Raw genomic sequence first — 25,975 nt, forward strand, 5'->3', positions numbered from 1 at the left:
CAAAATCAAATGAAAATCAACAGTTACTGAAAAGCCAGTTTGCAAAATCATACTTTCCTGAAAAATCTAAGGTTTTTTTTTTGATAGTACTAGGGGTAGAACTCAGGGGCTTTCTACCTCTGGGCTACACCCCAGCCCTATTTTACAATTTATTTGGAAACACAGTATTATTTTTCAGGCTTCTAGAACTGAACACAGTAAGTTTTATTTAGTAGATAATGCTATAGGATTAATGATGATATCATTCAGTGACTTTACTTTCAGGCCTAAAAAACAGAAGAGGCTGTCATGATCCACAGCAGCAAACAACTGCTGTGAGCCGCAATGCGTCAGGACAACTTCACAATAGTAACTCAGGATTTATGCACAAAGGTGTGGGTCTTTAGCAGGCAACACCACACCATATGAGTGAAGATAGCAAGCATAATAAAAAATAATATTCAACTCCTGCACTATATGTTAAAGACAGAAAAATACTAGAATGCTTAATGCTTCCTTCTGTTTTTTACTACTATAGGCTGAACATACAGCACCCAGCTCATTTATGTTTCATACACAATTCAGCTATAGCTCATCTTTTTACTGTTGCAGGGATGTACAAGGAGAGTGGGCTCCAAGACAGGCCCTTTCCTCTGGAACTGTGAGGTGTAGGTGGCTCAGGCACATTATCAGCATTCCTCCAAAGCTCCACTCTCAAGAGCCCCCTAGTACTAAATCACTGCTATACAAAAAGGAAAAGGCAACTCACCTATTGTAGAGTGACTACATGTTTCCTTCAATTTATTATCTACTTTCCATATAGGGCCAGCTGTGTAAGCTAGCTATTTGGAAAAATGACCTACTTTCTGATTATAACTATGTTATACTAGATTTATATGTGCCCCAGTTAGTTTTGGTCATGCCCAGTGTTAAAGGAAGTATACAGAATCTTACCATAGAGTACTGGACATGTTTCTAGGGAGAAAAACTCTTAAGGTTCCAATTTGGAATCTATTCTTATATATGTCTTTGCAAAGGCATTGTGGTAACACAGGGACAGAGAATGAGCAAAGGAGGCAGATTTCAGATGGAAAAAATCTGCTGTGCAGGCTGGTATTTCTTGCTGTGCGCATATACCCTCAGCTGCCCCCACCCCACCCTTTTTCAGTGCTAAGTATTAGCCCACGGCATTACCCATGCTTGGCAAGAACTCTACTACTGAGACCTTTTTACTTTATTCCATAGCAGGGTCTCACTAAGTTTCCTGGGCTGGCCTCAAACTTAGAATCCTCTTGATTCACCATCTTGGAGAGCTGGGGTTACTGGCATGGAGTGTCACACTCAGCCAGTTCCTTCTGTTACCTTTCTGGTTCAACACCTGCCTTGAGAACCAACTGGTTTTTCATTATCTTCTGTATCAACCCTTTTGATTTTCCCATGGCAGAGCAGAACTCAGGTTTTTTTTTTTTTTTTTTTTTTTTTTTTTTTTTTTTTATCTTTATGATCTCCAAGGAAAACATACAGCTCTTAAGAGGCTAAATGAAGATTTTTTTTCTTTTTTCTTTTTTTTTTTTTTTGGTAGTACTGGGGTTCCTGGAAGCCCTTCTACCTCCGGGATACACTCCCACAGGCTACACTCCCAGACCTAATTTTTAACTTTTTTATTTGGAAACAGAGTCTCTTAAGCCAGCGAGGCTGGCTTCGAACCAAGGCGATCCTCCTGTCTCCGCCTCCCAAGCGCGGGGATTACAAGCGTGCGCCACCACGCCCAGCAAGATTTTTTTCTTTTAGTAAAGATGGAAAAAGTAAGCAGGGAAGAAAAAGGTTTCCTTTTATTGTCACTTAAATCAGCTAGCAGGGAAGGATAGAAATGGCAGAGGTATTTGAAAGAATACACATGTATTTCAGAGAAAACTCAATCTGGTTGCTCTATGTAGCACAGACAACAGGACAGACTAGGGGCTATGAATGGAGAGACAGAGGCCACCACAGGTTAAAGAGCAGCCAGGGACTGGGAAAGTTTAAAATATCAGCAATAGGAAGGGAAACCCTTACTCACTAGGATACTCACTTGGGGTCTTTTTATAATATACAGGTTGTGTATCCCTTATCTGAAATACTTGGAACCAGAAGTGTTTCAGATTCTGAGGGATTTGGGAATATCTGCATATACACGAGATATTTGGGGATGGAAGCCAAGTCTAAACACAAAATTCACTTATGTTTCATATGCACATGGTCTGAAGATAATTTTATACAGCATGTTAAATAATCCTGTGCATAAATAAAGTTTCACAGTGTGCAATTTTCCACTTGTAGTGTCATGTTAGTACTGAAAAAGTTTTAGATTTTAGAACATTCCAGATTTTGGATTAAATATGCTCAACTTCTACATGAACTTGCTTTTTCTCCCAGTACTTGGCAGGCTGAGATAGGAGGATTGCCTCAGGGACAGCCTCAGAAATGTAGCAAGACTCTCAGCAACCTAGTGAGAAAAGGACTGGGGTTGCAGATCAGAGGTAAAATGCCCCTGAGTTCAATCCAAGTACCAAAGAAAGAAAGAAAGAAAAAAACCCCAAAACACCCATACACATATAAACACACACACATGAATAAACAGTTTAAAAGTCTTTTCTTCATTCTTGGGTTTTTAAAGCTATACACCAAATGCCATTATAACCTAAATCCTTCTAGATATAGACCTATAGCTAAGTAGCAAATATCGACTTATCCAAACTGGTGACTGCTCTGAGAAGGCTTCCCTGACCCACGACTCCGTAGTCAATCACTCTTCTGAATTATCTTCTTATGAGAACGCATCACATAATAACTGTTTATACATTTTCTTCCAAAACCTCATTAGACTATAATTGCAGGTAAACACTGTATTTCTTACTCATCTGATCAGTGTGAAGTGCACACGGAACACTCAAAGGCTTCTTATGTGACGTAACCCACGTTAAATCCTAAGGGTTTCCTAAAAGCCTTGCATTAAATTGGCTAGTACACACAAAGGAAGAAAGCATCTCAATACACACAGAAATTATTCAATTTAATTCTCAACTTTCAACTACTAGTAACAGGTTGGTTCTTTTCTTTTTTTAAACTTTAAGAAATGAGTCTGTGTCCTTGGGGAATGGAGGATGGGTGTTACAGTTACTATTAATGAAATCCAAACACTTAAAAAAAGACTTTTAGGCCTTCATTACACTTTATAGAATGATTTCCCCAGTTTCATCCCAGAATAGCTCAAAACAGAGCCCAGAGCTCTGACAGTATGACCCACCTTGAAAGACTCCATATCTGAGAGCAGGCAGGCACTCTGCATGCGTGCTCGGAGGTGAGCCCCTTCTGCCGATGTTCCTAACTTAGCTAAGACCTCAGACTGCTCTTCCAGCAGATCTTCTGTCATAGGAGCTGGTTCCTGTGAAGCACAAAAGGACAAAGCTCATGAACAGAGAGAACTATAAAAATAGAAAAGACAATTATTTTTGCTCTTGCATTCACAAGATATGTATTTGAAAGAATTGAAAGGCACACATTTTTTCAAAACCTACATTTAAAAAAAGTAACAAGTTAAGAATAAATATGACTTTTAGGTCTCTTCTTCAGAGAGATAACATCACCAGATTTCCCTTGACAAGGACTGAAAGCTCAAACATGGAGAAATGTGGGTCTACTGCACACTTTTCTGACTATTAACGATATAGATACAAAGTCTAATGATATCATTAAATATGCCATCACTATTTACAACAGGTTTTTATTATAAGTAATAGAAAATGGTTCAACATAAAAAATGAGAGGGACGTTGGGTCCACATGGGGAATGGGGAATTCCTGTACTTGGGAGGCTGATTCAGGAGGATCACAGGTTAGAGGACAGGCTCAGTAAGTAGTGATCTAATCAACCTAGTGAGACCCTGTTTTCAAATAAAAAGCACTGCGGGTATAGCTCAGAGATAGAATGCCTCTGGGTTCAATCTCCAGTGCCATAAAATAAATAAAATAAAATAAAATAAAATAAAATAGAGGGAAATGCTCTAATAGTGATTCATCTCTGCTTATGAAATTTGAGTTATTGTTTTCTTTGCTCTAATGAACATGTATTATCTGACAAGTACGAAGCTATAGTCTCATGTTGATATGCAGGAGATATCTTTTTCATTGCTGTGACCAAAGTACCCTGCCAAGCACAACTTAGAAAGGTTTATTTGGGGCCCAGGGTTTCAGAGGTCAGTCTGTGATCAGCTGGCTTCAAGTCAGGAACCAAGGTGCTGGTGCTTATTATTAATGATTGTACTAGCAATTAAAAACATAATACTTAGATTATATTACAAACTTCATCCTCTACTTTCTCTGACGAAAAGTATGCTTATAAAAATATAGTCAAGTTAACAAATTATAAAAAATAACTTCTATTGAAGCAGTATATTCAAGAGCAGGGGTCTTTGTTCTATTATGAAGGAGTGACTGCCAGGCATGCTGGCACTACCTTGTAATACCAATACTAGAGAGTCTGAGATAGGAGGTTCACAGGTTTGAGGCCAACTTAGCAAGGCCCTGTTTTAAAATAAAAAATGAAAAGGAAGGGGTGGGGTACCTTGAAGGTAGAATGCCCCTGGGACTCAACACTCCATGCCAAACAAACAAGCTACTTTTCATTATCCTATGGCCTTGAAATCACAGAATGGGAGGGAAGGAAGTGGATATTGACAGGATACTGACTGTCTCTTCCCACCTAGAAATCTTGGCCAAGTGTAAGCAGAGAAGAACATATTCAAGAGAATCAAGTGTTATGAGAAACATACATTTTCTATATGCTCTTGTAAATATGTCCAAAGCTTTCCCATATACATGATCTCATGTGATCAATGAGGGGGCCAGGGCATTTTTGTGTAAAAAGTGATGAAACTGAGGGGCAGAGAGAAAGGGCCTTGTTCAAGATTATCAAGTGGCAAACTGGAGAGAATCCAGGACATCTGACTCATCTGACTGATGCTGACTTTAAGAATTACAAGCATGGTTCTAGTACATTGCTCTATCCACATTTTTCTTCTGAATCTTTAACCTTTCTAGACATAATTTTTAGGCTGATCTACATCTACATGAATAGAAGACAGGAGTGTGTGTGTGTGTGTGTGTGTGTGTGTGTGTGTGTGTGTGTGTATGTGTGTGTGTGTATATATATATATATATATTTTTTTGGCAGTACTGAGGATAGAACCCAGGGGCATTCTACCTCTGAGTTACACCCAGCCCTATTTTTTATTCTTTATTTGGAAACAAGGTCTCACTGAGTTGCAAAGAGCCTCACTAAGTAGCTGAGGCTGTCTGTGAACCCTGATCCTCCTGTCTTAGCCTCCCAAATGCTGGGATTACAAGCGTGTACAACTACCCCCGGCTATAATTGAATTCTTATAAAGCAGAGACCTATATGAAGTCATTTATTTATTTATTTATTTTGTGTATGAAGTTGGCAATTGCCTAACTGGCATGTTTTAAGCTAAAGTCTATAGCCTGAAATTATATCAGTTTCAAATGGAAGAATTTTGAATTCCAACCATTTCATAAAAGTACATACGTTTGACAAAATCCAACATCCATTTATGCTAAAAGCCCTGCAGAGAATCGGAATAGAAGGAACATACCCCAATATCATAAAGGCAATCTACAATAGCCCACAGCCAAATCATATTAAATAGGGAAAAACTGCAAGAATTCCCTCTAAAAACAGGAACAAGACAAGGATGTCTATCATCACCACTTCTTTTCAATATAGTACTTGAGACTTGAGCCAGAGCAGTAAGGCAAGAAAAGGAAATCAAAGGAGTACAAATAGGGAAAGAAGAACTCAAACTTTCACTATTTGCAGATGACATGACACTATTCATAGAAGACCCAATACTCAACCAAAAGACCCAAAAAACTCAACCAAAAGGCTTATAGAACTGATCAAGGTGTCTGGATACAAAATCAATCTTAAAAAATTGGAAGCTTTTCTGTATACCAACCATAAATTCAATGTAAAAGAAATCCAGAACACTTCCACTCAGGATATCCCACATCAAAACAAAACAAAACAAACAAAAAACCCCCCAAAAACAATAAACTAAGGAATAAATTTAACCAAGGAGGTAAATTTTCTCTACAAAGATAATTATAAAACATTGAAAAAAGAAATAGAAGACCATAAAAGATGGAAAGATCTTCTACGTTAATAGATAGAATAAATATCATCAAAATGGCCATACTTCCAAAAGTGATCTACAGATTCAATGCAATACCCATTAAATTACCAAGGCCACTCTTTACAGACATAGAAAAACCAGTCCTTAAATTCATTTGGAACAACAAAAAATCCAGAAGAGCCAAAGTAGTTCTCAGCAACAAAAACTATGCAGGAGGAATCACAATACCTGACTTCAAAGTATACTACAAAGCCACAGTAATAAAAACAGCATGGTATTGGCACAAAAACACATACATAGACCAATGGAGCAGAATAGAAGACTCAGAAACAAATCTGCACACTTGCAGCCAATTGATTTTTGACAACGGAGCCAAAAACGTATACTGGAAAAAAGATAGCTTGTTCAACAAACGGTGTTGGCAAAACTGGTTAACCATATGCAGAAAATGGACAAGAGTCAATTCCATATGGATCAAAGACTTAGAAATTAGACCAGAGACTTTGAGGGTCCTTGAAGAGGGCATAGGTCCAACACTATAACACACAGGCACAGGTAAAAACATTTTCAACAAGACCCCAAAGACACAAGAAACTAAAAGGCCAATCAATACGTGGGACTGCATGAAACTGAAGAGCTTCTGTTCAGCAAAGGAAACTATCAAGAACCTCAACTGAGAGCCAAGAGAATGGGAGAAGATTTTTGCCACCTACTCCTTCGGTAGAAGACTAATACCTAGAATATACAGAGAACTCAAGAAACTTCAGTACTAAGAAAACAAATAACCCAACTGAAAAATGGGCAAGTGAACCAAATATACACTTTACGAAGGAAAAAATTCAAATGGCCAGTAAATCCATGAACAAATGCTCAAATTATTAGCAATTAGAGAGATGCAAATAAAAACTACCTTGAGATTTCACCTAACTCCAACTAGAATGGCAATCATTCAAAACACAAACAACAAATGCTGGCAAGGATGTGGAGAAGTGGGAACTCTAATGCACTGCTGGTGGGTTTGCAAATTAGTGCAACTACTTTGGAAAACAATATGAAGGATCCTCAGAAGAATGCAAATGAACTTACCATATGATCCAGCAACAACACTTCTGGGTATCTATCCAAAATAATGAAAACCAAACTACCAAACTAATGCATGCATATCTATGTTCATAGCTGCACAATTTACCATTACGGAACCGGCCAAGATGTCCATCACAGATGAATGGATTACAAAACTATGGGATAGGAGGAAGGGCCAAGATGGCGGCTGCAGCAACAATAGACGGCAGTGGCCAAATAGGACATGTATTCTTCTGAGAAACACTGGACATCAGATTTTGGTTTAATATCTGATTAGACAACATATAGAGACATTTGTAGCCATGACTTCCTACCTAAAATATAAGAGAGATGAGACAGACCTAGATATTAGAGATGGCGGCAGCAGCCAGTATTCGGGAGAGGTAGATAAATCCAATCCAACCCACCTTGAACTGTTGGAGAAATCTCCCCAAAAAAAGACTGCTCCTGCCCCAGAGAGGAAAGGTAAACAAGGAGCTGAAGTGAGCAGCTGCGGATTATTTGGGTATAATTAAGCAGTTCTTTTAGCGTAAAGAACGTTTAAAACTCCCAGTGGCCAAGTTCATCATGCCTTCTAGGGACTCAGAACGTAGCTCAAAACTAGAAAAGAAATGCGCCAGCCTCACAGCCTAGGGCGTGGCAGAGGCGCCATATTGCCAGCAGTGGCAGCAAGTTCACCATGCCCGTGACAGCTCCAGATCAGCGTGCAAAATAACCGTAAGTGAAATTGCGGCCCCTAAAGGAGAAATCCCAGCACCGTGCCCCCAGAGGCTGAGCAGCTTTGAAAATCTCCCTGGGTCTGAGATTCTACAGTCCAACCCAGTGAAGGAGTAGTGGTGGCAAAGATACCACACCCTAGTCGCAGTTCCCCGTGGGAAGACGCCCAGCTCGGCACCCCCACAGTCTTGCGCAGCCTTGATTAACTCCCTGGGTCTGAGATTTTGTGATAGAACCCAGTAAAGGAGTAGTGGCGGCTGAGATTACCACAAATTTGAGATACTGAGTACCCTAAGTGAAGTCATGGTGACCCGGGGAAGAACCCAGAGAAGACACAAACTTCTGAAATCGTGGGAAGAGGAACAACAATAGAGGAATGAATGCCTACAACACCATAATATCAGAACCTGATAATAAAGAAATTCAGAGATCTCCAGAAGATCAAATCAGGAATGTAATTGTAGAAATAATACAGGACCTTCTAAAAGAATTTAGAGAGTGTAAAAGAAATAAAGGATGCAATCACTGAAGAAACAGTGCATCCTACCTGGGTCACTGGAATGTAGAGAGGCTCTGCATTGTGCAGAAGTCTAAGTTTCCCATGCTGATGGAGACGTCCTTCTGGCTTTAAATTCGCCATTTCCTTCAGCCCTCCTTTCTTGCCACTCTCTTGTCCATTCCCCTTAAGTTCTTCAGTGTCGCTTAGGCATTCAAAAAATTCTTCTTCACTGTCACTCCAGGAATCCCAAGACTTTCCCATCTCTCCCTTTTCTTTATCTGTATCTTTGAGATGGTCCAGCCCCAACTGGTCTCCCGCTTTTCCAGCCTCCCCTGGATATGTGTTAGTCACGTTATTTGAAGTACTTGTCTTTTTTCCCTCATCACGTGCCTTCTTTCTTTCAATACAACAATTTAACATCTTGAGAAAATAGAAATAACATTAATAGTTGAATTAGTAATTACAGAAAAAAAATCTATCTATGGCATGAATATTTTTCATTCTCTCCTCCTTCTCAGGGTCTTGCTGTGAATTGTGGTAACTATAAGCAACCAAAAGCAACTGAATAAGGATGGTCCATGACTAATGATTGTATTTAGTATTAGAATAAGCTTAAATTATTATTATTATTATTATTATTATTATTATTATTATTATTATTTATTTATTTATTTTGCGAGTCTGGGGATAGAACCCAGAGGCATTCGATCTCCGAGCAACAACCCCTGCCCAATTTTTTATTCTTTATATTGAAACAGGGTCTCACTGAGTTCGAAGGGCCTCACTTAGTAAGTAGTTGAGGCTGTCTTTGAACTGAGATCCTACGGTGTCAGCCTCCCAAATGCTGGGATTACAAGCGTGTGCCACCACGCCTGGCTTAGCTCCAACTATTTCAAGACCATATTTATATACTACTATTGGGAAATCTTTACCTGCAATTTCTGATGCAGTAAACAACATCTTAGATCTGGAGGTCCACTTGCTAATCTATCAAATAATGAGAAAAGAAAGCTTAAGTTTAAAACAATTCCTTCCAATATGCCTATTTTTTTAATGTTACCTTAATTTTTAGCTATATTGATAAGAAATCAAAATTAGATTTCTATGGGCAAGGAAGTAGAGTTCCAGAAGGGGAGCATATGTGATAAAAAGATAAAATTAATTTTATCCCCTGAGCCTACAAATTACCAATAGCAAATATAACAGACACTTCAGCTTTCAGGTGAATAAAAACTTAAATACATTTTTGAAGTAACTAGCATACAGTGCTACACATTACATAAAATAGTGTGTGTATTCAGTTCTCAATCATTTTGGTAGATTCTTACTAAAAAAATAAAATAAAATGTCCAAGATTTCTACCTCTATGTTGTCAGTGGGACTCTAGATTAGTTCTAAACCATGAGGAATTTCCTTATAATTCAGTATGCTTCTGGATCTATGGTAAGTTCCATAGCAAAAGAGAACCAAGAATCTGGGCAAAGTGGCACATGCTTGTAATCCCAGCATTCAGGAGGCTGAGACCTTCTGATTGCCATTTGCCGATAACCTCAGCTACTTATTGAGGCCCTTTGCAACTTAGTGAGACCCTGTTTCAAAAAGAAAAAGACTAAAAAAATAAGGCTGGGGTGTAGCTCAGAGGTACAGTGCTCTTAGGTTCCATCCCCAGTAACACACATACACACACACACACAAAAAAAAAAATTAAAAAGAGAGAGAGAGAGAGAGAGAGAGAGAGGGGGGGGGGAGCAAGCGAGCGAGCGAGCGAGCGCACATCTAAGTAAAGACTGACAAATGACATCAAAGTAAACAATTTTGGATCAATCACCATTGTACATTATTTGTATCCCTATTTTTCTCCCTTGGCATGGGCAAACACTAACTTATACAATACTGGCATATTTACTAACTAAAATCTTCTCTTTAAGAGAAATGTCAGTATAGCTTATATAAAATATTATAGGAAAGGTTTAATATTTGAATTTATAATGAACTTTAAAGATGTTTTCTAAGCCAGGTATGGTGGCACATGCATGTAATCCAGTAATTGGGAGACTGAAACAGGAGGATCAAAGGTTCATGGCCAGCTTCAGTTAGTGAGGCCCTTCGTAATGGAGAATAAAAAATAGGGCTGGGATGTGTAGCTTGGAGGTAGAATGCCCCTGGGTTTGATCCCCAGTAATATTAAAAAAAAGTTTATTATGAAAGACTTAAGAAATACATAGTAGTATAAAGAAGAAAATAATTTAACACCTGGGAAAACTATAACATTTGGCTGTATATCTTTCCAACCGTGTGTGTGTGTGTGTGTGTGTGTGTGTGTGTGTGTGTGTGCTTCTCTAAGAATTGAACCTAGGAGCTTTCTACCTGTAAGCTAAACTCCCAGCTCTATTTTTCTTTTTTTAATTATTATTTTGAAACAGAATCTCACTAATTTGTTGAGGCTGTCCTTGAATTTGTGATCCTCCTTTCTCAGTCTCCCAAGTACTGGGATTACTGGCATGGGCCACTGTGCCTGGTTCCAATCATTTTTCTTCTTTCTTTTTTGTGGTGCTAAGGATTGAACCCAGAGGCATTCTATCTCCAAGCTACACCTTCAGTTCTATTTTATTTTTTTAATTTGGAATCAGGGTCTTACTAAGTTGTTGAGAACCCAACTAAATTGCTGAGGATGGCTTTGAACCTGGCAATCCTCCCAATACTAGGATTATAGGCAAGCACCATGCCTGGCCTCAATCTTTTTTCTATACATTTATATCAGTATAATCAAAAGCATTCTATATATGTAATACTATACCTAATTACAAATATTACCAATATTTCCTATGCTAGTAAGAATTCTTGGAATAAAATTTTTAATGGATGGATAACTTTCCATTATAGAGATATAGCATGTTAGTTAACTTTTTTTTTTGGTACTGGGGACTGGACTCAGAGGCATTCTAACTCTAAGCTACACCCCTAACCTTATTTTACTTTTTACTTTGAAAAAGTTCTCACTAAGTTGCTAAAGCTGGCTGTAAACTTGTGATCCTTCTGTTTCAGCATTCCAACTACTGGGATTATAGGCAAGCACCATCATGTTCTGCTCTAACTATTCTATTTATTATTTTATTTTTGTAGTACTGGGGATGGAATCCAGGGGCATTTACCTCTGAGCTACACCTCCCCAACCCTGTTTTTTATTCTTTATTTGGAAACAGGGTCTCACTGAGTTGCAAAGGGTTTCACTATGTAGCTGAGGCTGTCTGTGAACTGTGATCCCCCTGTCTCATCCTCCCAAGTACTAGGATTACAAGCATGCACCACCACGCTTAGCTAACTTGTCTTTTAATGTTGAAATTTAGGTTGTTTTGCCTTTTGTCTCCCCATTATAAATCTGCTGCAGTGAGTATCTTGGAACATAAATCATGCCCAAGTCTCTTACCACTTTTCAGGGCAGATTTCCTAGAAGAGGAAAATAGTGGGTCAAAAGTCAAATGTTTGCTAGTAAACAAAAACCCTATTTAACAACTAGAAACTGGAAAATCATTACCCTGGAATCAAAAAGTTGTTTTCCCATCTGAAGCGCATTTCAAGAACAAATTCCTGCCAGAGGTGTGCAACTCCTTTTAACCCTCCATGATAGAAATTGATCATACAAAGACACAAAGCCAATTTGTATGTTAAACTGTCAGATGGTGCAGATTTGAACTGATTGTAGAGACTCTAAATGTAACAAAAGAGAAACAAAGAAAAACTTGTTAACATATTTAATGTATAATCCAAGTGTGTAAGAGAAAATTTAATACTAAGTAAAAAAATTTAAATACTAACATTAACAATAACTATGAACACTAGCTTTATTAAATGTCTAATATACTAATACTAAGTAAAAAAATTTAAATACTAACATTAACAATAACTATGAACACTAGCTTTATTAAATGTCTAATATACTATTATTGCCTATATCATGTAGACAGATCCATGTTTCTAAGGTTTCTACTAAGATCAAAAAATTAAGCTATGGTTTAAATGAGGCTTAAGTTATAGTTTTCATTTTTTTTCCTGTGTAGTCGCTAAGAGTCTTGCTAAGTTACTGAGGTTGGCCTTGAACCTGTAATCCTTCTGTCTCAGCCTCCCAAGTACTGGGGATATGCCTGTTTGAAAAATTTTAAAATTACAAGCATATACTTGTTAAAACAAATAAACAAAAACAACAAATAAAAGTAGAACTATATAAACTGAAAATGCCCTCCTCACTTCACAAAATCTATTTTTCTTTTTTTGGTATTGGGTATTGAACCCAGGGACGTTCCACCTCCGAGCTACATCCCAAGCCCTATTTTTTATTCTTTATTTTTAAATAGGATCTAAGTTGTGGGAGCCTCACTAAGTAGCTGAGGTTAGCCTTGAACCTGTAATCCTTCTGTCTCAGCCTCCCAAGTACTAGGATTACAAGTGTGTGCCACCATGCCCAACATACAAAATCTATTTTTCAACAATAACTGTTATAGTTTGATGTCCCTCTATACTTGTTATTTAAATGCTTTTACTTCTCAATTTTTTAAAGATCGTTAAGGAGGAACATGAAAAATTTATTTCATTTTACTCATTTTAATTCATTAAAGATTATCCATTCCTTCTCTAGTTTTGAAATATATACAAGAATCTGTTGCAAAACAAATTTAATGATTCACAAAAACTCCACAATAAGGGGAATCCTACAGCTATGCATAAAATAGTTATGTTATCTTCTTATTGTTTTCTGAAAAGTTCTTGCTCCCCAAAAGAGGTATCTACGCCAATGTTCTGCAGCAGGTTATCTGAATCAAGAATATGCTTTCCACCCAACTTTCCAAAGATTTTTTTTTTTAATAAAAAGACATGCTACCAAACCAGAAATAGTGTAAAACTCTAGAAATTCAATGCATTTAAAATATTTTAATAATGAACTCTCACTTACATAGTCTTCACTTTCTGGTGGAGGGTTATTAGTGTCTACTGAAGCAGTTCCTTCTAATAGTTTTTCAGAAGTAGCATCTGGGAATAAGAACTTGGGGAGAGGGATAATCACATCAGACTGTATTTCTCATTTTGTTGATTTTTTAAACTCATATAGACACTGTCTTTTCAATGGTTTTGCTGTTAAAACAATGGGAATGTTCTTATTTTACTGCCCAGTTGGTTCTATATTCTTGCAAATTGTTTATATTTTCTTAAAAAATATGCAGGATTTCTCTGACTAGCCAATTTTAGCAATCAGAATTTTTCATAGAAGTAACTCTTGTGAGCTGAAAAGCAAAAGGAAAATCTATACAATGATTTCATACTCATCCAAAGCTACTAAATGGGAGTATAACACTATTAAAAGACAGTTTAAAAACACCTAGATATTTTTGAGGATCAATAATTATATCATCCATCCACAGGTATTAATATATGATAGTAAAGAATCAACATTTTTCTGCATTGTTTCAGTTCTGTACGTGAGGGGGGGGCATGTTGGTCAACAGAGGTGACAAAAAATTAAATGTACATGACAACCAAGCTTTATTATTTGAATATAATATATATATATATATATATATATATATAGTTGTTGTTGTTGTTTTTGGTGGTACTGGGGTTCCTGGAAGCCCTTCTACCTCTGGGCTACACTCCCAGACCTATTTTATTTTTGGAAACAGGGTCTCTTAAGCCAATGCGGCTGGCTTCAAACCTGCGTGATCCTCCTGTCTCCGCCTCCCAAGCGCGGGGATTATTAGTGTGCGCCACTATGCCCGGGGCTATGTATACATATTTTTTTCAGTATTGGAGATGGAACCCAGGGGCATTCTACCTCCAAGTTATACCCCCAGCTCTTTTTTTTTTTATTCTTTATTTTGAAACAGGGTCTCACTGAGTTGCAAAGGACCTCACTAAGTAGCTGAGGCAGACTGTGAACCTCGATCCTCATCTCAGCCTCCCAAATGCCAGGATTATAAGCATGCGCCACCACACCTGGCTTTTTATGGATATATTCTTAACATGGAGCAGCCTCTACACAGAAATTTATTTTCAGTCCTTTTATCAGTGTTCCTACCAATTGTTTTGTAGTACTGCTGACCAGTAATTCCTCTTGTATCTTTTGCTACATATTATAAACATGTTCAAGAGACTTGAACTATTTTAACTGATATTCAATACACTTTTAAAAATTAGAGAAACTACTATGTGTCAAGTGCCAGTACTTGGCCTATCTACAAACATTCTATTTTCCTATCACTGTGTGAGCTAAATATAAATATCACTGCCCATATTTGATAATATGCAAACTGAAAATTCGGCTAAGAATCTTGTCCAGGCAAATGGCAAGATTAGCATCATATTTCTAAGTCTAGCATTCTCTTCATTACACTACTCTTGAAAGTTTTCCCTAAGAGTGTCTTACTGCAGAAATTGACAGAAGAGTAACTGTAACAACAGTTACAAAAAAGAACAGCCATCATTTATCAAAGGCCAAATAAATGCCGGGCAGTATCACAGAAGGTCCTTTAATTTCCAGACAATCTCACAAAGCTTCATTAGCCTCATGTGCCAGATGAGGAAACTGAAGTAACCTGTTCAAAGGCATGTAGAAAGTTAGGATTAACCCTGGTCTATGTGGCTCCCAAGCACAGCCCATTCTAACCATATACTAGGAGCTGCCATTGCCCATTGCTCTGTCCTTTCCTAATTCTTGCTATAAATATATCTCTAGATTGCTGTCAAAGGAACTTTTCACAAATACAATTCTGATCATGTTAACTGGTTTAAAATAGTATTAAACTGTAAGAACAAGTGTAGCACTTCAGCATGGTAGTTATCTGTTACCTCTCCAGCCTTCCTCTGATTACTTCCAGGGAAGCACCCTACAAAAACCAACATGCTCTCAGGCCCTTGATATTCCTTTGCTTCGAAAGCCTTTTTTACCTCAAGACTCAGCTCAATTGCCCCTCTTTATGACGCATTCCCTGAGTCCCACTGTCCAGAGATAGATGCGCTTTTTGATATGTTGTCATTGTCCCTCATCTAGACTTCTCACATGCAACATGGGACTGCAACTATTACTCACTTCCCTTCTTTCCGCTAACGAGCGAGAAGTCTCTCAACGTAAAGACATGGTTTTACTCATTTCATATTCCCAATACAATGTCACATAAAAGGGACTGAATATATAACGAATACATGTTTGTGCATGTAGTCATACAAAAATATGACATTTAGTTACCAGGAGAATAGTATTGAGGACATCATTATTCAGCGGTGACTCTTCTACACCTCTGTGTTTTCGTATTTTCTTCTTTGCAGTGTGTACCATATTTGAAACTGATAATTTATGAATTGGAACTGGGTTTGGCTCTGTTATCTTTGACAAAGCATGCGTTATATCTGTAGTTTCTATTAAAAGAGTAGAAATGAATACAAATTATATTACCAACCTTAGTAGGTTAAAGTGATGAGTAAATTAATCATAGTATAGAGTAATTTAGCCATGTGACACTTTTCACTTGTTACATGGTCTCAGAATTATAAAATTTTAGTGCACATGTTTAGCTTTACACACAAGCATGAGTAACAAGTTCTCATACAAATTATTTCTCCCTAGGATATTTCAAAATATCTTACATTTTCAGTGGAATGAACATAGTAAATGCACTTATTGCCTTAATAAGCTCTGACTTTAATCTGGAAAGAAATGGTCTAGTATATCAAAATGAGTTTCTCCAACTTAATTCAAAATGAGAAAAATATGTGAAAAGTTGACAGAGAATGTGCCAAAGAATAAGGTGAGACATTTCAAAGTATGTTTAAAAAGAAAAGTAGGTCACCTCTTCCTTCTTCCTCAAATGTGGATCGTCCAAGAATCTCATCAGTTGACTCCTTTCGACGGCAAATTTTAAAAAATTCAGTGACAAAATCACCTGCATAGAAAAAATATTACTCATTTTTAGCAACTGAAATAAATCAGTCCTATAAATTAAAGTACATTTCTTTTCACAAGAGCTATTTAATTAAAAGGTGGTAAAAAAAAAAGAAGACCATTTAGTTTTTTCCCTGAAGACAAAAATTAATCCTATTTCAAGAGTAGCTATTTTCTTCCTTCCTATCTCTCCATGTCCCAGGATATTAAAAAGGTTTTTCCTCAGAATTTCTTCTAGAATGAAAGGGGAAATTTGTACAAAATAATATTCTCTTTGTGTTTTAATGAGACAAATATTATCTATTTCATTAAACTGTAATAGTAATGAAATTACTGCATGTCAGTTGTAGCATTCGTTTCTTTATAATGTAAGAATTCCAAAGCCATTAAGAAATACAAATTAAAAAGAAACTCTAAAAGTATGTTTTTAGAGGAGTAAGAAATCATGTAGGATGAAAGTATTTCAGCCTATGTTTCATATTAACTATATGCGTTAGGCCATTACTACAAGGGGAAGGGAAGCTTGATATCTTCTAACAGGTGTAAGAAGGTTTGTTTACACCAAGAAATTAAAGCTTAACAGAAACCTTTAGTGCTAAAATAACCTTCAATAAAAAATAAAAAGTGTACATTTTGTGTGTGTGTGTGTGTGTGTGTGTGTGTGTGTGTGTGTATACACACACAGGACTGAACCCAGAGGCATTCTACTTCTAAGTAGAACCACCAGCTCTTTTTTTTATTTTGAAACAGGGTCTCTCTAGGTTGCTGAGTCTCTCTTAAATTTAAAACTAGTTCTAGAACATTTTCTTGATTTCTTCAGAAGAATCTAGATGTCATAAAAATGAGAAAAAAAGGTAGGGTAAGGCCATGGAGCAGTAACTTAATTCTTTTTTTTTTTTTTTGGTAGTACTGGGGTTCCTGGAAGCCCTTCTACCTCCGGGCTACACTCCCAGACCTATTTTATTTTTGGAAACGGTCTCTTAAGCCAGCGCAGCTGGCTTTGAACCCGTGTGATCCTCCTGTCTCCACTTCCCAAGCGCGGGGATTACAAGCGTGTGCCACCACATCTGGCTTAAGAACACTTAATTCTTTTTTTTGTTTGTTTGTTTGGTGGTACTGGGGTTCCTGGAAGCCCTTCTACCTCCGGGCTACACTCCCAGACCTATTTTTACATTTTCATTTTTGGAAACAGGGTCTCCTAAGCCAGCGCAGCTGGCTTCGAACCTGCGCGATCCTCCTGTCTCCGTCTCCCAAGCGCGGGGATTACAAGCGTGCGCCACCACGCCCGGCTTAAGAACCCTTAATTCTAAAGTCTGAAATTATCACACACATCAGTAGATGAGGAATAATAAGATATTAGAAAACACTTTAGTAAGTAAATGTAATAATATAATAATTCAATAATTAACAACAGAAACCATTTATTGTGCAGTTATTATATGAAAGACACTGCATTAAGTGGGTAACATATATAAATATATATACACAGGTACTCAATAATCCTCTAAGTGTGTACTATTGTTATCAATTGTATTGATGAGGATGCTAATGCCTGAAGAAATTAAGAAATTTGCCCAAACCAATGGGTCTATAATGTGAACAAAGGTCTGTTCAAGTATGAAACTCTTGATATCAATCCCATACAATCGCACTAAAGCCCCAAATTCACCTAAGGCAGGAAAAGTTAGCTAAATGACAAATTGCTCACTATCATTTAATGAATAGCATATGATGAATGATAAAAAGCTTTAAAAAAAGAATGTTTTAAAGAAATATATCATTACTGCCATTAATAAGTATTTGGTAACTCCAGCCAGTTGAATGGAAATATATAAGGTGATATAGAGTGAAGGTTGCATGGTCAAACAGAGAAAATATAAGGGAAAAAAAAATAGAAAGGCACACTGAGGAAGTGAGTTGAGAAGACTTCGTGAAAGAGATACACCTACAAAAAGAGAAAAGAAAGACAATTCTAGATAGAAATATGAATAGAAATTATTGTTTTTCAAAGTACCTAAACTTGTTAGCCAGGCAAGGTGGTGCATGCTTTTAATCCTAGTACTTGAGAGGCTGAGAAGGAAAGATTGCAGGTTCATGGTTAGCCTCAGCTACTTAGTGAGGCCCTTTGCAACTCAGTGAGACCCTGTTTCAAAATAAAGAATAAAAAATAGGGCTGGGGGGTGTAGGTTGGAGGTAGAATGCCCTTGGGTTCAATCCTCAGTACCACACACACAAAAGAGTATGCTACTTAATTTTTCAAATAACCTTGTGAGCTATGTATGTAAGGTGTAATTATACCTCTTTTCCTGTAAAATAGTTTGCAGTTGTAGATAGAACCCTACAGAATAGCTCAAATGCAAAGTTCTCCCCATCACATGTCACAGGTCCAAAGGGTCAGCAAAATGGCATAAAGTGTTGTACTAACCAGAAGATGCAGACCATGCCACAGGAGGAAGGAAAGGCATAAAAAAAAAATGAAACTGAGATAACTGGAAAATTCTGAAATGTAGATGGGTGAAAATTAAAAGTCAACAAAGAAATACTACTACTGCTATTCAAAAAGGATTCATTGCTATTGCCAAAGACTTTTCTCCCTTATATTAACTAAGGAGATATAAATGTTTCAAAAAAATTTTTTTTTTAATTTTACGCCAGGCATGGTGGCACATACCTATAATCTCAGTACTTAAGAGACAGAAGGATAGCAGGTTTGAGACCAGCCTTAGCTACTTAGTGAGGCCCTCCACAACTTAGTGAGACCTTATTCCAAACAAAAATAAAAATTAGGGCTGGGGAGTAACTTGGAGAGAAATTGCCCCTGGGATCAATCCCCAGTACCACACACACACACACAAAAAATCTTTTTTTTTTCTACATTAAATAGAGTATAAAGAATGAACCCAATGTTCCTAATTTAGAAGGTAGGTAGATTGGCAGTATATCAGAAAAAGAATATATCTCTTACCTAGCAAACACTGAGGATTATCAGCTTTTCGAACTCTAACAGACCAGTGGGGTGCTTGAATAGGATCCAAATCACTAAAATGCAAAATATTTTTATAACATTCTATATGACAATCTGTAAGAATCATGAACTTATCAAAAACTGCCTAATGAAAATATTCTATACAAGAAAAAGTCATTCATTTCGACTCTTACTATTATCTAGAAATATAAAGACATTCAGATAAGGCTTTTTTTGGTGCTGGGGATTGAACCCAGGGACATTCTACCTCTGACCTCTAAGCTATATCCCCAGCCTGATTCCTTCCTTCCTTTTTTCTTTCTTTCCTTTTTTTTTTTTTTTTTGTAGTACTGTGGATTGAACTCAGTGGCATTCTACCTCTGAGCTATACCCCCAGCCCCTATTTTTTTATTTTATTTTTTATTTTGAAATAGAGGCTTCAATAAGTAGCTGAGGCTGTCCTTGAACCAGGATCCTCCTGTTTCAGCCTCCCAAATGCTGGTATTACAAGCGTACACTACCATGCCTGGCTCTGATTTGTTTTTTTAACTCTTTATTTTGAAATAGGGCCTCACTAAATAGCTGAAGCTGTCTGCAAACCCAAAACCTCCTGTGTCAGCCTCCCAAGTACTGGGATTACAAGCATGTGCCATTACGCCAGGCTGACATTCAGATTAAGTTTTTTTTTTTTTTTTTTTTGGTGGATTCTGGGGTTCCTGGAAGCCCTTCTACCTCCGGGCTACACTCCCAAACCTATTTTTGCATTTTTATTTGGAAACAGGGTCTCCTAAGCCAGCGCGCGGGGCTAGCTTCGAACCTGCGCGATCCTCCTGTCTCAGCCTCCCAAGCGCGGGGATTACAAGCGTGCGCCACCACGCCCGGCTCAGATTAAGTTTTTAAAATATAAAGTTTAAACAAATTAAAACCAAGCCGGGCGTGGTGGCGCATGCTTGTAATCCCAGCATTCAGGAGGCGGAGACTGGAGGATCGCAGTTCGTGGATAGCCTCAGCTACTTAGTGAGGCCCTCAGCAACTCAGTGAGACCCTGTTTCAAAATAAAGAATAAAAATAGGGCTGGGGGGCGTAGCTCGGAGGTAGAGTGCCCGGGTTCCATCCCCAGTACAGGAAAAACAAAACAAAACAAAACAAAAAAAACACTAATAAATGGATATTTTTTACCATCAGAAGATATACTTTATGAAGAGCCGGGCGTGGTGGCACACGCTTGTAATCCCAGCATTCGGGAGGCTGAGACCTGGAGGATTGCAGTTCACAGACAGCCTCAGCTACTTAGTGAGGCCCTCTGCAACTCAGTGAGACCCGGTTTCAAAATAAAAAACAGGGCAGGGGGTGTAGCTCAGAGGTCAAATGCCTCTGGGTTCCATCCCCAGACCCGCAAAAAAAAAAAAAAAAAAAGATAAACTTTATGAGAAAGTATCCTGTTTCTCATTGTTTTGCATCCAAAAGGTACTAAAACTGACTTCCTCTTTTGCTAGTCTTCCTGGGGAATGCTTGCTGTAATTTTCAAGTTTTTCCCACTGCACAGAAGTATATAGTATGAATATTTTATTATTTGTATCCTCTAGTGGCCAAATATTATTCCTACATATTCTGAAGACCATCTTTTCAAAGCACTTTATGAAATGCTTCTTAGAAGTTCAAATTATGATTTGAACTCATTATAATTTTAAGATTATTCACTAAATCTTAAACTTCGAGACATCTTTGCTAAAACACAGTGAGATTCAAAGTATTCGTTATTCCTCAACTGAGGATCACACTTCCAAAACCATTAATCTAAAACACATCTCTAATCAAAAAGTCAACCAACCTGATTAGGAAATAATACAAACATGCAAACAAAAAACTGTTAACCACTTGGTAGTTACTCTACTGAAGATTTTTAATATACTTACGAATAAACATCATTATCTACGATGATCCCTTCAGTCAGATTAGGCCATGTAGTTGCTAAATGGAGTTCACTAAAATAAAACATAAAATATCCAAAACTTTAATATTATATATTATGTCCTCTAACTCAGCAATTCTACTTCTAAGCAAATAACCAAAGATGTATATACAAGTAGGTTAAAAGTAATGTTTCTAGAATAATACAATAAACTGAATACAACTGATTTAGCAAACGGGAGTACATCCATATAAGTCAATGTTTTGCAGACATAAAAAATATAAATAATAGCCCAAAACGTTAAATAATCCAAATGCCCATAAACTGATGGATACATAAAATGTGATATACAGTATACCCATACATTGGCATATTTATAGCTATACAAATAATCAAGTATTCATCCATATTAAAACATGGATGAGCCTCAAAAACATAATACTAAGAAGCTAGGCATGATGGTATATGCCTATAATCCCTGTATTTGGGAGGCTGAGACAGGAGGATTGTAGGTTCAGGGCCATCCTTAGCAATTTAGTGAAAGCCTGATTCAAAATAAAAAGGGCTGAAGATGTAGCTCAGAAGTAGAATGCTACGCCGGGAGTGGTGGCGCATGCTTGTAATCCCCGTGCTTGGGAGGTGGAGACAGGAGGATCGCGCAGGTTTGAAGCCAGCTGCGCCGGCCTAAGAGACCCTGTTTCAAAAATATAAAAATCCATATTCCATATTAGGATAGATTTTTTTCTGAAAAATAAATATATAAATATATGATAGTTTCACCTAAAAAAAAAAAAAGAAAAAAAATATTCTCTGGTAAGAAAGAAAGCAAAAAGAAATATTGAAATGTTATCTTTATATTATCAAAAGCTTGGTATCAGACAAATGAAACTGTTATGTGAGATTATCATTTTTAATTTTGGATAAATTGCTATAATACTAGATGTCAACCACTAAGCCAAGCATGGGAAGGAGGGATGTAGAGGGAATGGGGTGGGGATCGGGTGGGGGTTGACTGGCGATGTGTGCATGAATGTCTATAAAAGTTTTCTTTGTATCCCACTATGATGTATGAATACAGTGCACCAATAAAAAAATATATATATATATAAATAGGTCTGGGAGAAGGGCTTCCAGGAACCCCAGGACCACCAAAAAAATGTAGAATGCTCCTGGGTTCAATGCCCAGCACCACTAAAGGAACAAAAAGGAGGAAGAAAACAGATAAGAAAGGTCACATATCTGGCGGGGCGTGGTGGCGCATGCTTGTAATCCCCGTGCTTGGGAGGCGGAGACAGGAGGATCACACTGGTTCGAAGCCAGCCACCCTGGCTTAAGAGACCCTGTTTCCAAGAATAAAATAGGTCTGGGAGTGTAGCCCGGAGGTAGAAGGGCTTCCAGTACCACAAAAATAAAAATAAAAATAAAAATAAAAAAAGGTCACATATCATATGGTTCTTTTATATAAAATGTCCAGAATAGGCAAGTCCAGAGACAAAGAAATTATGAGATAATTAGGTGGGCATGGAATGGTGGATAAGAAGTAATGATCTTTCTTTCTTTCTTTCTTTCTTTCTTTCTTTCTTTCTTTCTTTTTTTTTTTTTTTTTTTTTGTGGTACTGGGGTTATTGGAAGCCCTTCTACCTCCGGGCTACACTTCCAGACCTATTTTATACTTTTATTTGGAAACAGGGTCTCTTAAGCCAGCAAGGTTGGCTTCGAACCTGCGCAATCCTCCTGTCTCAGCCTCCCAAGCGCAGGGATTACAAGCGTGTGCCACCACGCCCAGCTATGATTTCTTTTTGAGGTAATAAAAAATTCTGTGATTACCCAGTGATTATGGTTGCACAATTCTATAAATACAAAAATATGTAATTGTATATTTTAAAATGATAGATTTTTTTCTCAATTTTGAAAAATCATGCTATGGATCAAGAGTTGGCAAACTTTTTTTTTTTTACAAGGTTAGAGGATAAATATTTTAGAATTTGTGAGCCATGTATCGTCTCTGCTAAATTCTTGTGAGCTTTTTTTTTTTTTTAAATAACCATAAGAATATATGTTAAAAAAATCAATTTTGAGCTCATTGGCCATATAAAAACAGACTACTGGTCAGATTTGGTCAGACACAGTTTGCCAGAGAATATTAAATTTCAGAAAGTAGCCAGGTGTGGTGGCCCACACTTGTAATCCCAGTACTTGGGAGGCTGAGACAGGAGGATTGCGGTTTGCAGACAACCTCAGCTACTTACTGAAGCCCTCTGCAACTCAATGAGACCCTGTTTCAAAATAAAAGAAAAATAGAGCTGGGCATGTAGACTGCAGGTAGAATGCCCCTGGGTTCAATCCCCAGTAATGGAAAAAAAAAAAAATCAGAAAGTAGTAGTTGTTTTCTACTTCCAGTACTATGTTTATTCCAGCAGGCTACGTTATCATAAAGCATGATAAAATAAGTAAAAATATAAATTTAAAAATAAAATAGTCCTTTAATTTAAATGACAAGCTAAAATTGTTACCTAATAGGATCTTCACAGGCACCAAATGGTAACTTGCCAAATTCCAGGCCCCCAACTTCTCCTCCTACAAGGGCATCTATATCTAAACAAAAGAAATATTTTCCCATTATTTGGCAAAAAGAAGAGAATTAAAGATTTAAACTAGTTTATGCCCTTTGGAAGATTATAACTTTAGAAGTACCTATAAAAGAGCATGTATAGCATATCAACAAGTTAAAGCATGTTATAGCACATACACTCAAGTATTAAAGAATTCCCCTAAGAACAGGAACATTGGTATAAAGATTGACTTATTTCCTTCTATTCATGCCTTGCATTCTCAATTTTACCTTCTGAAATATTATTTAACTATTACTCAAGAGAATATATTTCCTCATCTGTAAAATAGAAATGATACCCTACTGGGACTGAGATTAAGAGTCTGAGCTGGGCGTGGTGGCTCATGCTAGTAATCCCAGGATTTGGGAGGCTGAGAAAGAAGGATCGTGGTTCTCAGCCAGTCTCAGCTACTTAGTGAGGCCCTCTGCAATTCAGTGAGACCCTGTTTCAAAATAAAGAATAAAGTATAGGGCTGGGGGTATAGCTTGGAGGTAGAATGCCTCTGGATTCCATCGCCAGTACCAAAAAATATATATGTATGTGTGTGTGTGTGTGTGTGTGTGTGTGTGTGTGTGTGTGTATATATATATATATATATATATAAAATAACTGCATAAAAGTTTTATACAAATTAAACATTGAAAAGCAACACCATGTAATGAAGAGAATTTGAGTTTCACTAGTATATGTCAGTATATATCAGTGTAAACTTTATCACTTTGTGACCATGTGAGATTATGCCAGTTACTTATGTTATTTAAGAATCATACATTTTTATTTTTATTTTTTGGTGGTACTGGGGGTTCCTGGAAGCCTTTCTACCTCCGGGATACACTCCCACGGGCTACACTCCCAGACCTATTTTTTTTTACCTTTTTAGGGTCTCTTAAGCCAGCAAGGCTGGCTCCGAACCAGTGCGATCCTCCTGTCTCCGCCTCCCAAGAGCGGGATTTACAAGCATGTGCCATCACGCCCGGCAAGAATCAATCAATCTATCTATCTATCTATCTATCTATCTATCTATCTATCTATCTATCTATTTATTTATGTGGTACTGGGGTTCCTGGAAACTCTTCTACCCTCTAGGCTTCACTCCTAGACCTACTTTATATTTTTATTTGGAAACAGGGTCTCTTAAACCAGCAAGGCTGGCTTCGAACCAGTGCGATCCTCCTGTCTCTGCCTCCCAAGCGCAGGGATTACAAGCATGCGCCACCACGCCTGATGAATCTTATTACTTTCTAAGAAATATAGTAATACTTATCTCTAGCCAGGCATAGTTGCGCACACTCCTAATCCCAGCATTTGGGAGGCTGAGACAGGAGGATTGTGGTTCTTGGACAGCCTCAGTTACTACTTAGTGAGGCCCTTTGCAACTCAGTGAAACTCTGTTTCAAAATAAAGAATAAAAAAAATAGGGCAGGGGTCTAGCTTGGAGGTACAATGCCTCTGGGTTCCATCCCCAGTAGCACCAAAAAATAAAAAATAAATAAAAACTAATAATACTTATCTCATATATAAATGAGAATTACACAAAACAGGATATAAAATGCTATGTAAACCAGGTGTGGTAGCCCATACCTGTAATCCCAGTACTTGGGAGGCTGAAACAGGAGGATTGCAGGTCCTGGGCCAGCCTCAGCTACTTAGTGAGGCCCTCTGCAACTTAAGACCCTGTTTCAAAATAAAGAAAAAATAGAGTTGGAGGTGTAGCTTGGAGGTAGAATGTCCCTGGGTTCAATCCCCAGTACCACAAAAAATAAAATATATAAATGTCACACATGGTGTCTAAGCACACAGTCTCTTCCCCGTATAAGGAAAAAAATAAAAGAATTTGTATGGTCTTTGTAGTTTACCTCTACTTCCAAGTACTGGGGGAGGGGGTTCAGACAGGAGGATCAGAGGTTCAGGGCCAGCACCAATAACTAACGTGAGATCCTCAGCACTCAGAAACACTCTGTTCCAAAAACAATAAAAATAAAAAGGGCTGGGTGTAGCTTAGAGATAGAATGCCTCTGGGTTCAATTTCCAGTATGTAAAAAGAAAAAGAACAATTTATATGCCTTCAATCCACAGAGGGAGGTTAATATT

General features: G+C 37.5%; 1 protein-coding gene across 2 annotated transcripts in view; it reads right to left on the bottom strand.

Annotated features, from left to right (window-relative positions):
- RAB3GAP1 (RAB3 GTPase activating protein catalytic subunit 1) overlaps positions 1-25,975 on the bottom strand; it is a gene marked incomplete at both ends in the record, with an annotated part of 104,859 nt that overhangs the window by 14,348 nt on the left and 64,536 nt on the right. For both annotated transcript variants that reach the window (XM_080690003.1, XM_080690002.1), the window contains 10 exons: positions 3,266-3,403; positions 8,517-8,888; positions 9,401-9,455; positions 12,004-12,176; positions 13,417-13,506; positions 15,703-15,872; positions 16,304-16,396; positions 19,361-19,434; positions 21,277-21,345; positions 23,786-23,867. In XM_080690003.1, the coding sequence (XP_080546129.1) occupies positions 3,266-3,403; positions 8,517-8,888; positions 9,401-9,455; positions 12,004-12,176; positions 13,417-13,506; positions 15,703-15,872; positions 16,304-16,396; positions 19,361-19,434; positions 21,277-21,345; positions 23,786-23,867 (1,316 nt within the window). The remainder of the gene's footprint in view (positions 1-3,265; positions 3,404-8,516; positions 8,889-9,400; positions 9,456-12,003; positions 12,177-13,416; positions 13,507-15,702; positions 15,873-16,303; positions 16,397-19,360; positions 19,435-21,276; positions 21,346-23,785; positions 23,868-25,975) is intronic.

This window comes from Muscardinus avellanarius (genome assembly GCF_963383645.1).
Source record: "Muscardinus avellanarius genome assembly, chromosome: 2".
Lineage (NCBI taxonomy): Eukaryota > Metazoa > Chordata > Mammalia > Rodentia > Gliridae > Muscardinus > Muscardinus avellanarius.